Source organism: Saccopteryx bilineata, chromosome 11 (genome assembly GCF_036850765.1).
Source record: "Saccopteryx bilineata isolate mSacBil1 chromosome 11, mSacBil1_pri_phased_curated, whole genome shotgun sequence".
Lineage (NCBI taxonomy): Eukaryota > Metazoa > Chordata > Mammalia > Chiroptera > Emballonuridae > Saccopteryx > Saccopteryx bilineata.
In genome coordinates, this window is record NC_089500.1 from 56,354,470 (window position 1) to 56,372,707 (window position 18,238).

General features: G+C 36.8%; 1 protein-coding gene across 5 annotated transcripts in view; it reads left to right on the forward strand.

Annotated features, from left to right (window-relative positions):
• The window catches only part of PTPRM (protein tyrosine phosphatase receptor type M), an 899,870-nt gene that overhangs the window by 536,968 nt on the left and 344,664 nt on the right, over positions 1–18,238 (forward strand). For all 5 annotated transcript variants that reach the window (XM_066246290.1, XM_066246286.1, XM_066246288.1 and 2 more), the window contains exons 8-9: positions 8,845–9,153; positions 14,174–14,283. In XM_066246290.1, coding sequence (XP_066102387.1) covers positions 8,845–9,153; positions 14,174–14,283 — 419 coding nt within the window. The remainder of the gene's footprint in view (positions 1–8,844; positions 9,154–14,173; positions 14,284–18,238) is intronic.

Sequence of the window (18,238 nt, forward strand, 5' to 3'; positions counted from 1 at the left end):
TGTTTTTGGTGATCTCCACTAGTGAGTTTGTATTTTGTTGGTCTTTATCTTTTTAAACAGTGAGGCTAATTTAGATATGATTTCATTCAGAGATTTGTGTTTGTGTCTGCTGAAATCTAGGAGACAGGGCATTATTGACTATGGATGCTTTAGATACCTCTAAGTATCTGGTATTAACCTGAGAACATCAGGTTTGACTTCCCTGTGCTGCCCCTGACCCAGAGGTTAGTCTTAGATCTCAGAGCTATCATTTGAGCTTGTACTTCATTTTAAACAAGAAATATGGTATAAGGTGCCACTGGGAAGATAGCTCATCTTCTGCAATAAAATAATTATCTTATGCAATATTTGGGTGTTCTGAGGTGGAGAGCCCTTCATGGTAAATAGCATGGTATGCTATATTGTTGTAATCAGAAATCTTTTTTTTTTTAATTAAGTGAGAGGTGGGGAGACAGAGACAGACTCCTGCATTCGCCCTGACTGGGATCCATCTGGCAAGCCCGCTTCTGGGTGATGCTCTGCCCATCTTGGGTCACTGCTCTGTTGCTCGGCAACTGAGCTATTTTAGCACCTTAGATGAGGCCATGGAGCCATCTTCAGTGCCAGGGGCCAACTTGCTTGAACCATTTGATCTGTGGCTGCAGGAGGGGAAGAAACAGGAGAGTTTAGAGAAGTAGATAATTGCTTCTCCTGTGTGCCCTGACTAGAAATCAAACCCAAGACTTCTACACGCCAGGCTGACACCCTGCCACTGAGCCAACTGGCCAGGGCCTTAATCAGAAATCTTAATGTTATTTTATTTCTCAATTTATCTAATATTTCTTGATAAGTGAACCATATTTTATTTTGCTTTGATATAAACACATATAATGATATGATATGATGAGTGTGGATTGGCAGAGATTCTTAACATAACACTGCCAGAGTTGCTATAGCAGAGGAAAGAAATAGTAAATTTTTATTTCGGCAGATATGTCAAGTAAATGATGCAGTTCATGAAGCAGACCCACATTAGGCTTTTTTTATTTACAGTTGACCAGAACCAGTAACAAAATTTAAGCTCTGTTCTTAGAAACTGGCTTTATTTTAGAACCTAGAAATGAAATCCCTGGGGAAGTGGGAACATCTGAACATTGTTTTCCTTTTGGAGAGCAATTAATACATATAATCTAGAACAGCAGTTCTCAACCTGTGGGTCGTGACCCCGGCGGGAAATATTTCCAATGACTTTAGGCGACCCCTGTGTTTTGGTCGTTTGACCCCCGCCGGGGTTGCGACCCACAGGTTGAGAACCGCTGATCTAGAACATCAAAGATATGCAGACTGGAAAAGCCAACAGTCTTACTTTTTGTGTTCACCCAAGGTAAACTGGTAAGGGGTCATATATACAAGGATGCTCACTGCGTACTGCTTGTAGTACAGAAAAAATAGACTCACTCTATCTGGTCCTGAAAAGTAGATTGAATAAGTAAACTATGGTTCACATATTAATGGCATTCTATACACCAGTTAAAGTGATCTATATATAGATCTAAACTAGATGAGTTTCCATTTGTCTAATGCTGAATGAAACCTCAAGTTGCAAAGGGTGGTGGCATTTACCTAAATGTTTAAACACCCCAGATATATGTAAGAAAAGTACAAAAATATGTCTGGGAATGATACATAATAACCTTGGGATAGCCTGCAGGAATGTGCAAAGGAGTTATATCAGTAATATTTTATTTTTTTAATAAAAAGTGATCTAAAGCAAAACACAAAATGTTAACACTTGATATTAGTAAGTACAATGATTAATTTATTTTGTACTTTTCAGTGTGTTTTAAATTTTGTTACTTAAATTTTTAAAAACCTTAATTTAAAACCAACAACAACAAAAAAGAATACTTCATATTTAACAGAATAATATCTTTCAACCATTGTGGGATTTCTAGTCTTCCTTGGTTCAGTTAATCAATTCAGGCAGAACATACTATGACAAATGTTACTACCATTGAGTACCTTATCAATGCTCATATTTATTTCAGAAGGTGTTGATAGTGAAATTTTTACTGCTTCGTTTTTCCAACCGCTATTCAGCAAACTATTTAAGAACATTAAACTAGAAAATTCTTTTTTAAAGTTATCCTGAAAGAGTTGTTGAAATTGTCCTGAAACCAGGCACATTGAGTGACTACCCATAAGGTCTAAAATGTCTTATTTTACTTTTTTTTTTAATTTTATTTTTAATGGGGCGACATCAATAAATCAGGATACATATATTCAAAGATAACAACTCCAGGTTATCTTGTCGTTCACTTACATTGCATACCCATCACCCAAAGTCAGATTGTCCTCTGTCACCTTCTATCTAGTTTTCTTTGTGCCCCTCCCCCTCCCCCTTTCCCTCTCCCTCTCCCCCCTCCCCTCGTAACCTTTATTTTTAAATGTATAATCCGAACTAAACAAAGCTTTTGCACACACGGCTCTTTCAGGGTCCCCTAACCCTGCTAGAGAATGCTTCCCCCCCCCCCCCCCCGGGCGTCGCTGATTGCTCCTGTTACAGTGCATATGCAACCTTAACCTCTTGCCTGAAACCTCGCGTTCTCACCACAGTGTGTGAGTGCTAGTCATTTTGTTCTGTGAGGTAATCTTTTCCATTTCCCATAAAATGTGGATAGGAATTCCAGCTTTCTACTGTGATCAAAATTAAAACAATCAATACAATTGACATGCGGATAGTCCATTGCCTAGCAACATGGGGTAGTGGGTTCCTTAACTTGATGATTTAGACCAAATTCAAAGCAGCAATTGGAAAACACGGGAGACATTGTGAAGAATATGTCCGTCTTAAATCAAGAAACAAAGTAGAATGTTGGAGTCTCTAAAGGCTTGGCATGGCTGCACTTTCATTCACTTTTCTAATAAGACTTTTTCACCCTTTAAATTAGTACTATTTTTGAAATTCAGTTTGTTGTTTCGAAAGAAATTATACTTTGATATAAGATTGTGGGATATAGTTAAGAAAGAACAAACTGTTTTCAATTATGGTTCTTGATTCTAGTTATGATATAATATAAAAACTATAACTGTAATATTCATGAAGAGTATTCTGGTGGAATGGACTATTCAAATTCTTATGACAAATTTTAATTTATTCAGTTACGTTACAGGTATGTAGATGACTACATTATCACATAAATTACAAATAGGTATATTTTAGAATTTTCACCTTCACCGACAAAAAGCACTTTTTAGATCCTGGAAAACTTTGACTAATTCAAAAAATGTAGCCATTTCACTTAAAAATAATATCATTGCGTACCTGGATTTTAATTCCTTGCTGCTTAGGAATATAGCATGACTGGGCAGGCCAATATTATATTAGTTAATCAGGACTTTGCTGCGCTCTAACTGAATTGTAAAATAAACAAAGTTTTTACTTTTTTTTTTTTGTCATCTTCTTTTGTGTAACTAACTGCAAGGCAGAAATACAGAAGCTGCAGGTGCCACCAGGGGTTCACCATGCCATTCTGTGGCCATTCCTTTTATTGTAATAGACCTCCAGATAATTCATGAAGAAGGAGAAAAGAGAAACTTGTTAGCAGGAGCATTGGTTGTAATCTGTGTTTTTGATTATCAATGACAAGATCCTAAAATTACACCCAAATATCTCTCCCAGGTTCTGAAATTGAGTTTCTGAAAAAGCACTCTAGTAGTAATAGAAGGTACAAATGCAGAGATCCAGAGAAATGAGCTGTGAATTGAACCTGCGATGGAAATTGATCCTATCAGTCAGTTTCTCCCTGGATTCACGGAAAAACCGTGAATGTAGAAGGAGCCAGGATCACTGATTAAATGGGATGCTAAAGCGCTAGAGGCTAGAACTGGGCTTGCTGGTCCCTCGAGTCAGATCTGCAACTGTCAGATTTCTCTGCTTGAAACCTGGCTCAAACTGGCAGAAAGAGAACAGAATGAAAAATGCTGCCAGCCAGCAGGGGAATCAGAAAGAATTCCCTGGCTCAGCTGTGGGCTCGACAGCCATCCTATTCCTTCGGGAGGACAGTCTAGTCTCTGAGTCAGGGGCCCAGGTCAGACTGGCTGGACTCCCGATTCATGCCAGTGGGTCCTGTCGCCATGCCCATTCACTGTAGTGTGGGCCGAGGGGTGAGTATGAAGAGACACGCCTTGGAGTGCACTCACATCCTTGTAGCATCTTTAGGATGGTGAGGAAAGAGAAGCAAATATTCAGAGTAGTGGTCCTATGAATATAATTTATTAACTTGTTATCTAACTCCAAGAGATGTATTTCATGCACTTAGAATGGTAGGAATAGTATACCAAGTATTCGTGCCAGTGTGTTTTCTACTCCCAGAGATGCCGTGTGAGTTATAACCAGCCTACTGCAATTACACATTTCTGGTGATGAAGTTGCCATTCATTTCCTACTGTGTGATATTTTCCTACAGCAATATCCCTCAAAGTCTCCCGTGGTCATCAGTGTAACTCACTAGAGTAAATGTCCCTGTGGAATGCCTCATTCACATTTAGCAGCACACTAATAGAAATGGTTCCGGCAGAAACACTAAAGATACAGGTACTATAAAACACTAACTTAAGATGTAGCCATTATAAACCATTGCTGGGTCAGAGCTCAATTTTGTAGAATGGCAGAAGAAAAGAAAAAAAGAAGCTATGAAACCAAGCAGTTTGCTAAGGATGAGTTGAAAGGATTGTCAGATTCCCTTAGTCATTGCACTTAGCCTATTAATGCTCTCATCAAAGGAGGATGTTATCACAGGAACTTGGTAACGCAGAACGTTCAGTTTATATTATTAAGTACCTTTTTTTCCAACTCACTTAACTCTAGTCTTTGGCCCTGGCAAGAAAAATGATAGTTCTCCATCTGAGGTGGACCATGTTATCTACGTGGTGGTATTGATTCAACTTCTCTCTTAAGCTTTTAACTAATGGGAGAAGTGTTTAGGAATTTAAGTCAAAGTTACTTATTCCTTTTCTCGTTGGTATGATTTGACCCTGCCATACTGATAATGACATATTAGGAGATGCAGTAGAACAATACTATAGACAAAGACCCATGAAGGGCACAATGGAAATATTCTATTTAGAAAAACTTTTGTAAGATAGTTTATTTTGGTTAACTGGGAACTTGAAGATGCAAACCAGTGAGGATGAGCCTCTTTTCATCTAAGTTACAGACCTCGTACATACAGCCTCTTTCTCAAATCTGTTATTCACCACTGATTACAATAGGGACTCTGGAGCATTGGTCACAAAGATGGTTGGTTTATGCTCAGTTTAACTATTATACTTGCCAAATTTATGGGAAGTTTGAGACATAATTTTACCATGATGGAATTCCAAGAGCAGTAACAGAAAAGAGGGGAGTATGCTTTTCAAGCAAACAATTAGTAGAGAGATAGACCCTTTGGTTTTTTTTTTTAATCTTGGGGCATAATTCATGTGTGTATTCTCTTGGCTGAGGAAAACTGAAAATGATATAGACTTATTTATACAGTAGAAAACATTTTTATTGAAATTAAATTAGAACTGCATTGCTTGTTTAAACTAATATTTGAAGCATTTAGTCATTTTGTTAGTAAGTAAAATTGATGAAAACCTTGGGAAAATGCTTAAGAACAGTCCTTGTGGAGATGGTGATTAATAAGGAAAGGGGCCAAAAGATGCATTTTAATCTATTTATGTATAAGGGATCTGACGTTTATTAAAAGTTTTTATAAACATTCAACTAATGAAGCAATATATAATATTAGACATTTCCTTTACAGTGTAAAAAGTCTTTAGGCTGGAAAAAAAACTTCAATGTTATTTCTAAATAACTTATTTATGATATTTTTCCTAACACTTAGTAACTTAAGTATAAAAGATTGATTTTGTAATAAGGAATACTCCATGAGAATGCCATTCAAATTTCTCTGGGGGCATTTTCATCTCTCTCTGTCCTTGGTTTCTAGAATTATTACAGGATTGAGTAGCAAGAATAATTATTAACTTCATTTTATAGTTTTAGCAGATATCTGGCCAATTAATCCCAACCACCATATAGAAAACTAAAACATTATTTCACTTTCAATATTTTCATTTTTTGAGCGTTGCAGGGAAAGGGAGTGGTTCTAAGTTCTAAGTCCTAAATGATGAGATAACAAGGAATATATACACAAATGGAAATCAAGAAATGGACTTCAATAATTGTCCAGACAAATTTCCAGTCTCTGAAAAGTATAGATAAGAGGGGTTGTCTGGGAGACCTGAGCTAGGGAACATGGCCTGGGACCCTCCTCTCTGGAATTAGGAGAAGGGAGAAGAATTTTTTTTCAGCACTTTTGCTCCAATATTAATTACCTGGGGTATTTATTATATTTTACATCCTTTGGTCATGTTTTAGGTATTTTTAACATCCTAATTTTTTTCTATCTTATTTTCTTCATTTTCGATAGAGACTGAAGTAGAGTTGAAGAGGCTATGTTTTGTAGTTGTCAGACTGATATGAGTTCAAGTGCCGTACTCAAATCTTTTTTTATTTTTTTTAAGTGAGAGGAGGGGAGATAGACAGATTCCCACATGTGCCCCAACCAGGATCCACCTGGCAACCCCATCTGGGGCTGATGCTCTGCTCATCTGGGGCCATGCACACAACTGAGTTATTTTTAGCACCTGTGGTGGAGGAATGTGGAGCCATCCTCAGCACCCAAGGCTAACGTGCTCAAATCAATCAAAGCATGTCTGTGGGAGGCGAAGAGAGAAAAGGTAGAGGGGGGGGGGTTAGAGTAGCAGATGCTCACTTTCTCCTGTGTGCCCTGCCAGGAATCAAACCCAAGACTTCCATATGCCAGGTCGACACTCTACCACTGAGCCAACCAGCCAGAGCCCACAGTTAAATCTTGATCTTGGTCAAGCTATTGAACTGACATTGGCCACATTTTTTTTACATGAATATTGGGAAAAATAGTACTTAATTCACAGGCTTGTTTTGAGAAATAGAGAATATATATATGGACTCACACTTTATAACATCACACACAATAAATGGTTGTTATTATTTCTCAAGTTCTCATGCTTATGTTCTCTTACCAGTTGTATATCACTTGAAATTCATATATAATGACAACAATTCAGGAAAAGAGAAATCAAAATATATGGATCAAATGTACTTATGAATATACCAAAGCAGATCATTTTGGATTAGGTTCTTCCCAAACCCTTGAAAAGTAAACTTTTTAGAAAAGTCTATACCATATAGTACTCAATAAATACTTGTATTAAGTATTATTGTATTTTCATCATCATCTCATAAACAAATTTAAACTTTCTCTGTATATAATCTTTCTTTTAAATCACTCAAAATGCTTATATTCCCTACATGTCATTTAGATTTCTAAGCTAGAAATTCTGTATGTGGAGCTCAGGCTAAGGAATAATTTTAAGACATTGTGAGGGATAGGAAAGAAATACTTTAGCATTGATTGCATGGAATTGTATACAAATCAAAACTCAGAGACCTGAACTTCTGCTCAGAACTTAATTTCATCATTATATTAGTTCATGGTAAATACTCGAGTTTTTGGGTTTTTTTTTTTTGTATTTTTCTGAAGTTGGAAACGGGGAGGCAGTCATACTCCCGCATGCGCCCGACCGGAATCCACCCGGCAAGCCCACCAAGGGGCAATGTTCTGCCCATCTGGGGCGTTGCTCTGTTGCAACCAGAGCCATTCTAGTGCCTGAGGCAGAGGCCATGGAGCCATCCTCAGCTCCCAGGCCAACTTTGTTCCAATGGAGCCTTGGCTGCTGGAGGGGAAGAGAGAGACAGAGAGGAAGGAGAGGGGGAGGGATGGAGAAGCAGATAGGCGCCTCTCCTGTGTGTCCTGGCCGGGAATCAAACCCGGGACTCCTGCACGCCAGGCCGATGCTCTACCACTGAGCCAACCAGCCAGGGCCAATACTCGAGTTTTTACTTATGTTTTTCAACTATATAATTATAAATTAATTAAAAAATATATAAAGCTTTGCATTAAGATTGTTCCCCCCCCCACTCATATGTGATATAAAACTGAAAGCAACAAATGAACTAACAAGAAAAACAAAAATTTATAAGCACATAACAGTATGGTAGTTACCGAGGGAAGGGATGGGGTAGTCAGGCATAAGGGGGTCAAAGATATGACTCTGGATGGTGGGCACACAATACAATATACAGATGATATATTATAGAATTGTACACTTAAAATTTATATAATTGTATTAACCAGTGTCACTCCTATAAATTGAATTTTTTAAAAAATAGATTGGATTCTTATATCAGAGACCCAGAGGAAACAGAAGCTTAAATAAAAGCATTTTACTTAACTCGAAGGAAGCATTTGGAAGTAGGCAGTTCAAAGCTGGTATGGTGACTCAGTGATTATCAGGAACTATATATAGCTCCTTTGTCATCATTGCTTTGAATCCTTAATGTGTAAGAACCTCATGTTTCATCATGGCCACATGAGCAACAAATATCCTGTCCTCAGTCCAGCTAAAAGGAAGGAAGGAAGATGGTGAGCCTTTGTTTATAAGGACACCTCCCAGAAACTGTTCTTGACTTCTCATCTATTCTGCTTCACCAGAACATAGGCACATGGTCCCATCTTGCTGTAATTTTATTTGGTCTTTTTTCTTGAGTGGCCGCATGCTGCGATAAGATTTAAAGATTTCATCATTCCAGAAGAAGAGACCAGTAGGTCTGCTGGGGACAAGTAGGACTATCTGTGACATCTGGGCTTCACCAGAGCTTTTAAAATTCTTTTCATGTATGTTTCCTTTTTCTTTCTTTTCTTTTCTAAATAGATCCCATGCGAGGCCCAAGAAAACTGGAAGTGGTAGAAGTCAAATCTCGACAAATCACTATACGCTGGGAGCCATTTGGATATAATGTGACTCGTTGTCATAGTTACAATCTCACAGTCCATTACTGTTACCAAGTTGGAGGACAGGAGCAGGTGCGAGAAGAAGTAAGCTGGGACACAGATAATTCACACCCTCAACATACGATCACTAACCTCTCACCATATACCAATGTTAGTGTGAAACTCATCCTCATGAACCCCGAGGGACGGAAAGAAAGTCAGGAACTCATAGTGCAGACCGATGAAGATCGTGAGTACCTTTAAATATCTTTACGTGAAATTGATATCCTTTCCATAAAAAAAAAAGCATCTTTTGTTTCTTTGAAATTACTTACTATGTTGAATAATAAAATATAAACATGCATCTGTGCTTCTGTATACGTAAGCACTGATTAAAAAGGGTACAGGAAGTCAAGATGTAGACGTTTATTTTAATTCTTTGAGTCACACCATCCCTTTTCTATGTATAATGATTCTGTATTGCTCTAAATAATTCTTCATTCAACTTTTATTATTATGTTGGACTGAAGAGTTGTTATTTCAGTTACTAGATTATTTATATAAAATGTTCATTTAAATATATTTAAAAGGCATTCTGAAACATTTTTCACAGTACAGATAAAAACCCAGCCTAAAATAGAGGCTGCCCTTCCCTTGTGTTTCAGTGCAGTGCTGAGAAATCACCTCATTAGGTTTGCGGTCATGAAGTAGATCATATTTTCCCATAAGAATAATGCTGTGATTGGATATTACCTTCATAAACAATAATTTAACAAATAGGCTACACACATTAGCAGCAATTCATCAATAAGAGTAAATACACAACTGCAATTAATCTCTAAAATTATTTAAAATAGTAAAATTACACCTCTAATCCCATTGCATGGGTATAAATGTGCTTTTATATCAATTATACAGGGACTCTCACGTACAATCATGTGTTCATACAGCATGTAAAATACAGTGATAGTGTATCATATATTTGACTTAAAATTCATTTGTCAGGCATCCAAATAAGTCTCAAAAGAACTTGGGAAGCTCATTAAATGAATATAGTTACTTATTCCTGGGGAAAAATACATATTTAATTTTTTGTTTCTTCATGTAGCTGATTATGATCTTTGATCATTGATTATAACAAATTACATATTTATAGCACTTTATTTCATTTAAAGAGCTACATATTTGTTACCTATATAATACCATGTATATTTCCATAGAAGAAAAACATGGAGCCTGACCAGGCTATGGCACAGTGGATAGAGCATTGGACTGGGATGCAGAGGGCCCAGGTTCAAATACCCAAGGTCACTGGTTTGAGTGTGGGATCATAGGCATGACCCCATGGTCACTGGCTTGAACCTACACATCACTGGCTTGAGCCCAAGGTTACTGGCTTGAGCAAGGGGTCACTCACTCTGCTATAGCCTCCCGGTCAAGGCACATATGAGAGAGTAATCAATGAACAACTAAGGAGCTGCAATGAAGAATTGATGCTTCTCATCTCTCTCCCTTCCTGTGTCTGTTCCTATCTGTTCCTTTCTCTGTCTCTCTCACAGAAAAAGAAAAAAGAGAAATGAAAAACATGGCAATAGCCAGAGTAAATGAGGCACTCCTCACAAGCTTCTCTCTCTCTTTTTTTGCCCCTTAAAGTCCTTCCATACTTAAAAAAAAAATGGTTGCAGTCAAATAGCTATTTTATTACACTTGTTTTTGTTAGGAGTATTAGTTTTATAGTAGTCACTCAGTCAAAGCTGAGACTGGAAACCCTATTTCTATTCTTCCCACTCTTCCTCATCTCCCAGGAAATATGAATGAAGGTTTCAGCATTGTCAACAGGTCTTCTCTGGACCCTTTCTGCCCTGCAATTCATTGTTTAATTTGGTTCCAACTCCTGTTGTTTCTACTTCCATGATATTAAATTGTTCTTTTCTTTCAGCTTCCATAACCTATATTCAGTTCTGAACACTCAGTTCTGAAATTTTCATACATTTTACCCTTTCTTTGTGGTTCTATTTTTTCCCACTTTAATGCCCTCTACTCACTCCCTAAACTAATCTGTGAAATACATCATCATGTCATTTTCTCCACAAGAACCTTCAATGTCCTTCTTTATCCAAGTTTTAACTTTCAAGGTCTACTGTATTCTTGACCTATACTCTAGAACTAATAACTTTCACTACTACAGCTCATACTGTAAAAATGTCACCTCAGCATTGATCTCTTATGCCACAGTTCTTCTGTCCCAGCCTCTTTCTTGTCCCTTGTTGTCACTGCTGCCTACCTGGCTGTCTCTCAGTTCCATCTCATCCAACACCCTCCATAGTTTTCAAGTTTCAGGTCCTTGGGAAAGCTTTCTTCAACTCTCTGAGCCCCACTTTTTTCTCATCCCTCTGACCTTACTTTCATTTTATTGGATCTTGAAGTCTCTGAGTGTTAATTTCCTCATCGGGAAGGTTGAGAATAACTACAATAATCAGACATAGTACGGTTGGAAGAAATTTGCATGGACCTCTATTTGTAGCTGCCAAAGAGGGGCCTTTAGTAGGTGAGCACAATTATTATTGTTGTAACAATTCAAAGCAACTCATTGTGACCTTTCCTTGTTCTCTCCTCATTATATATTTTTGTTTTATCTATAAACTACTTGAGAGAAGAAGCCATCTATTTTTCTTTTATAGCAATGTGCATGACATTGAGTAGGTAATAAACACTCAAAAATATTTTATTAGTATTTAAATAAAACAATAAAGTTGTTTATAATTATTTATTTTTTTTAAACAACAGTAATGTTTTAACCAATGAGTGAGGAATATAAATATAGTCATTTCTAGAGGTGAGCATATATGTCTTTCTGAATGAAACTACTCAACACCTTTGGGTTTCAAATTAAGAACAGACATGAGCTAGAAATGGAATAACATTTTGTTTGCTTAAATGGTCTTGCTAGTCAGTGAAATTGGTGCATGCATTACTTCCAAATAAAAATATATTGTTTTATAGCACAATGGCATCCAGTTCATTAGAAAAGCTTTTATTTCAGATTATAGTCCTAACAACTACAACAAATACAACTACAACAAAAACAACTACAACAAAAATATTTCAAAAAGGCAGAGAAAAGAGAAGTAGAATAATTGTCAAGCAATATTGAATTTGAAGAGCAAAAAACAGTGGGGTCACTATCTATCACTAGAGAGAATAACTCTCAATTTCATGAACTTAGATATTGACTATATATCTCAAATCCTGAACTCCTAGAACTTTTTAAAAAATTATTTATTGATTTTAGAGAGGGAGAAAGAGTAAAGGACAAAGAAAGAAAGAGAAACATTGATTTGTTCTTCCAGTTGTTTATTCATTCATTCATTGATTCTTTTATTTGCCCTGACTGGGGATTGAACCCATATACTTAACATATCAGGATGATGCTCTAACCAACTGAGCTGCCCTGCCAGGGCCTAGAATTTAGGAAACAGATATTAGAGCTATGTTCTTGTGAGGCACCATATTCTCCCTAACAAACAATTGCCTAATCCAAGGTCAGGAAGATTTGTACCGATGTTTTCTTCTAAGAGTTTTATCTCTTACATTTAGCTCTTTACTCTATTTCAGTATAATTTTTAGATATGGTATGCAGTAAGAACTCAACTTCATTCTTCTGCATGTGGCTACCCAATTGTTAAGCACCACTGTGGAAAAGATTATTCTCTCTCTATTGAATTTTCCTGGCACCCTTGATAAAAATCAATTGACTGAAAATGTGAGGGTTTATTTCTTTACCTTCAGTTCTATTCCACTGATCTATATGTCAGTCCTTATACTAATACCACAAGGTCTTAATACTGTAGCTTTATTGTAAATTTTGAAATTCAGAAGTATGAGTACTCCCCAGCCACTTTTTGATTACTCACATCATAACAAAAATTTTTTATCATGATCCACGAATGTATGTACCTTTGTAAGTCGTACTGATATACTGGTTTATAAATGGGATAGACACACTTAATATGCTGAATTGTATATAGTATAAAGCATACTCAAACAGAATTTAAATGAAGATGAGTTAAATAATACTTTAAAAATAATAGTTATTTTATAGATAATTGGCAAGTAAATTTTTAACTTTCTTTATGTCTATTAGATTTTCTCATGAACTAATCAAAAGGTGTTATACAGCTTAGATTTAAAAAATGGCATCAAACTTTCCCAAATCTCTTATATTATTAATAAATAAAATTTTCAAATATATTATTTTTCAAATATATTATTTAGGCCCTGGCCGGGTTACTCAATGGGTAAAGCATCAACCTGGAGCACCGGAAGTTGCAGGTTCAACCACCAATCAGGGCACATAGGAGAAGCAATCAATGAGTAGACAACTAAATGGAACAACTAAGTGAAACAATGAGTTGATGCTTCTCTCTCTCTCTCTCTCTCTCTCTCTCTACCAAATCAATGAAAAATTTAAATATATGTCTCTATATATAATTTTATCTGTATCACATCTTTAAAAAAACTTCTATTTAGCATGTATTTTAATAGATACATTAAATATAAGTGCAGTAGTTCATATGTATTCTTCTTTGGCATGCTTTTGTCACTCAATGTTATGGTAATAAAATTCATCCATGATGATGTGTATAACTGTCATTTATTTTTAATCATTTTTGTATTTTATTGTGTGAATATAAAATAATTTATTAAAATAATTGGTTTATTTCAAATTTATTAGTTTTATTTTGAAATGCTGCTATGTTGACATTCTGGTGTATGTATTCTGGTATGTATGTGCAAGAATATTTCAAGGGAATATCCCTGGAGGTTGAATTATTGGGTTTTATGATATACAAACTTGCTTTACTTAAATAAACCATGATTTTCTAAAATGTCTAACAATTTACACCCTTATAAGCAATGGGTGGGAATTCTCATTCCTCTATAGCTTTCTTTATTTATGTTTGAAGAATGAAAAAGTTTATTTTTCAAGATGATTTCAATTCAAGATGATTACTGACTTTCATCCAATTGATTCAATTAGATGATGCTTCCTTGTGCCTTTCTTGAAAACTGTGAGGGAATTTTTTTCTTCATAAGGAAAGTCAACATGGTTTTGAATTTCAGATTTTTAAAAAGAAAATTGAGTGTCTCTGTAGATTATTAAAATCTTGTGCCTCAACAAAGAGAAATCTATCAAGTGTAGGAAAATCTTTTGTTTCCTTTTTGGTTCATTATGTAAACATTTATTGATCCCTCCCCCCCTCCTCTAGTGCCAGGTGCTGTTCCTACTGAATCCATCCAAGGAAGTACCTTTGAAGAGAAAATATTTCTTCAGTGGCGGGAACCAATTCAAACATATGGTGTCATCACTTTATATGAGGTAGTATATACACTTGTTAGTAATTTAGTTATCATTATTATTTCTATGATAACTAGACTAGGATTTAAAAATGCATAATGGTATCATGTATTTTAAGAAGTTTAATGCCTTGAATTGTTATAATGGTTACTGTGTAGAAGCAAATATATTTAAAATGAGTTTTTGAATTATGTATTTTTTACAGTGCATATTTATAATGATTTGGATGTTTCTAGATTATGCATTATCCATAAAATACAAGAAAATATATTTTTCACTCAGCTTTATTAAAACAATAAGTATTTTGATATATACATTGATTAGGTAGCAACCACAGAATCCTATCCCTGCTGACTATAGAAAATATTTTGCTACTGAATTATTAGGAGAATACTGATTAACCAATTAGCAAAGTCAATAGATGTTGTCTCAGAAGTAACAACAGAATAATGTCTTTCCTTAGTATTTGGTTTCTTAGTATTTGTAAAACATACATTAGACTTCTTTGACATAGTTTTGTCTGCTGAGGCATATCAAACGGTTGAATGATAGATAACAGAGAAGAATTTGATGCATTGTTCAAGGAAGAAAATAATAGCGATGACGGGGTGACAGTCATCATCACATCTGTATGCACATTACTTTATGATACGTATTGTCATAGAAACAAGCAGGTGCATTTTTTAAAGCTACCATTTATTTGAATGCAAATTTGACAAAATTATATGTTGTTAGCCTTCTAAAATTGCGACAGTTTCTCCTTAGACATCGCTGCTTGAATACCTTTCAGAGCTACTGACAGAAGCCGGAGCACGTTAGCTGTCAGACAGGAATCACCGCTAAACCCCCTTCCTGACCCAGCTAGCCTCACACTGACGTTTCCTTGTGCCTTTTGAAAATTGGTATTGAGATGCAAAATATATCGTTGTTAATTGAAAGCTAAACAAAGTAAGATAAGAGATAAAAGAAAATGGCTCACGTTAAATTATTGGTGCTGTTTATTGGCCGCTTCATTGTAAAAGAATCAAGTATTAAGAAAATTCATTGCTTAGCTTCTATAGAGCCAAGTTTTATAATTAAGTCAAACAAGTTTGTACTTTTTTTCTCAGTGAACAGAATCGTTTAGTTAAAATTTTTGACCCATGATTATTTTAAAGTCTCAGTTTTGGGGTGTCTTGCTATCAAGAATATGGATTTTTTAAAAATTTTTTCCGAAGCTGGAAACGGGGAGGCAGTCAGACAGATTCCCGCATGCACCCGACCGGGATCCACCCGGCACGCCTACCAAGGGGCGATGCTCTGCCCATCTAGGGCGTTGCTCTGCCACAATCAGAGCCATTCTTGTGCCTGAGGCAGAGGCCACAGAGCCATCCTCAGCACCTGGGCAAACTTTGCTCCAGTGGAGCCTTGGCTGCGGGAGGGGAAGAGAGAGTCAGAGAAGAAGGAGAGGGGGAGGGGTGGAGAAGCAGATAGGTGCTTCTCCTGTGTGCCCTGGCCAGGAATCGAACCCGGGACTCCTGCACGCCAGGCCGACGCTCTACCACTGAGCCAACCAGCCAGGGCCAAGAATATGGATTTTTTTTTAACCAAAAATGATACTGTCTTTGAAATCAACTAAAGTTTCAAGAAATAAGTCCAGCTCTCCTAAGGGTCACATGTTGATATCTAGACAGACAATATAATAGCCAGATTCTTTCTGATCCCACTGAACATATATCTTTGTGTAATAAAGTAACTTTAATGTGTGAACAATAGGAATAATAATTCAAAAGCAGGGACCCATTAATCTTTCCAACTCCAGCAGCCGGGATCTCCCAGCTGAACACTGATCTAAATGCTACTACAATGGGGATGTATGAATGTATCATAAATCAGAGTTTTAAAAATCAGATGGAGGCAAGTAAAACAGGTTGGTTCATTCTAGATACCACAGAAAATGCCAAATGTATGAACCAGGTGTAAGTAATTAAATGTAAGTTTTCTCACCGCCAAATCTTTCTTTCCTAAGACGGGCTTTCGATGGGCCCCGAGGAGGGAGCTCTTCTTTGGCTAAGGGGCACTGTGTGCTTTGATTCACCTCGCCTGTGCCAGAGTGTTTGACGGACAGAGCTTTCCCCCGAAGCCGAGGACTGATTCTGAACAGACTCCGCCCCCTCTTCCAGACCGGCATCACGCCAAGGGATTAGAACAGTTGCCCCAAGGGAAGCAGGGATCTTAGGAACAGTGTATTATCATAAAAACACATTTGACAAGAGGTAAAAACTGGAAGCAGAGCTCAATGATTATAGTTGGAAGAAAACTTAGCAATAAATGGTGCCAGGTATCTCTCAAGGAGGGAGCACACTTGGACAGTTTTTGAAGAAGAGAAGAAAAAAAAAAACCAAATCGAATAGTGTAGATATTATAAATGAATATGCTATAAGTTTAGGTTATCCTCAAGTTATCTCTTTACTTACCTCTTATGAAAGATACACCAACCATTAATGAGTGTTAACCTAGCTCTGGTGGGCAGTGCTAGTCCTTATTTTAATTATAGTGTATCATAATTGTTGGATTGCTCCCCTCCTTCCCCACCAGACTGTCACCTCCTCCAAGGCCAGCGCCATGTCTGAATCACCATGTGACAGCTCAGCTCAGAGCACATGTTTGGTTGTAAGCAGGCATGCAGTTCATATGTTTCGAATGACTGACTGAATGACTAAATGAATTTTGGGGGTGCAATTATGCTGCCCTAGCTTACATCATCCTTCTCCAAACAATGCTTTTCTCTTGGGGGAGTCAGAATGGAGGTCCGAGTAAGCAACTGGGTGCACCGCAGTGACAGTAGCTAGGTGGTGGCCATGGGCCTGTCTCTTGACTCTGAGTGGCCTTGTAGGAAATATGTGAGAGGGTCAACGACAGACAGCTGCCTGGCGTTCAGAGTGCCAGTCACTGCAGTGACGAATATATTTATATATATAGCAGACACTTTCTTGCTGAAGCTTAGTTAACTCAATCTAAGTACTCTTTCAGAGAAGTCTCCTTAATTATAATGACACGGTAGAATACAAGAAGGAGAATGTCAATGATCACTGCCTATAATAATAGTGTTAGTGTTCATGCACATAAATTATAAGTAAGTTTACCTATTTAAAAGTAAGAAAAGTGCTCGGTTTTGTAATTTAAAACTCCTAAATCTGCTTCATATTTAAAATTATGTCATTACAACCAGAAGTTAGTAATCACTACTAAAACGTATATTCTTAGAGAGCTGATGGAGTACTTATAGCAAAATGCTTTTAAAACTCATTTGAAAGGGCAAACTTGAAGGACACCTATGTTATGTTTATTTCCACATATTTCAGACTCACCGACATGCTTTGAACACCTGTTACGTGGAAAATACCAGGAAAGCGTCCAGAATGACGCTGCTCAAAATGGCAGCTCCCAGGCATAAGTGGCAATTTAAATTTTAGTTAATTTAAATTAAATTAAACTGTATTTAAATTTCCTCACTAGCCACATTTTGAGTGCTCCATAGCCACTTGTGGCTAGTGGCTACCATATTCAACAGTGCTGAACAGAGCGCTTCTATCATGACTAAGGTTCTAATGGACAGCTATAATAAAGAGAAGATGTAAATAGGGCCAGTCATGAGGGCTACAGCCATAGCATTAGGAGCTACTGACATGTACTCAGGATTTATTTTTGGAACAGACATCTTGACCCACATGCTAGAGACACTTAAAAGTGCCATTGTTTCCAGGAGACAGTGATCTTATTCAGTGCTACCTCTAACTTTGGCCACTACATGAGAGATCAAGCTTACTCTTGTCAGTTTCTTATCTGCTCGAGCTAGTTGTATATTATACTATTCTGTTTTAAACCAACTAGAATGTTGTTTTCCAAAATGACATTTTGAAAGCAAACAACTTCAAGACATTAGCTTAAACCTGAACTCATCCTTTATGTTCTAATCTACTAGCTTTAAGTTCCT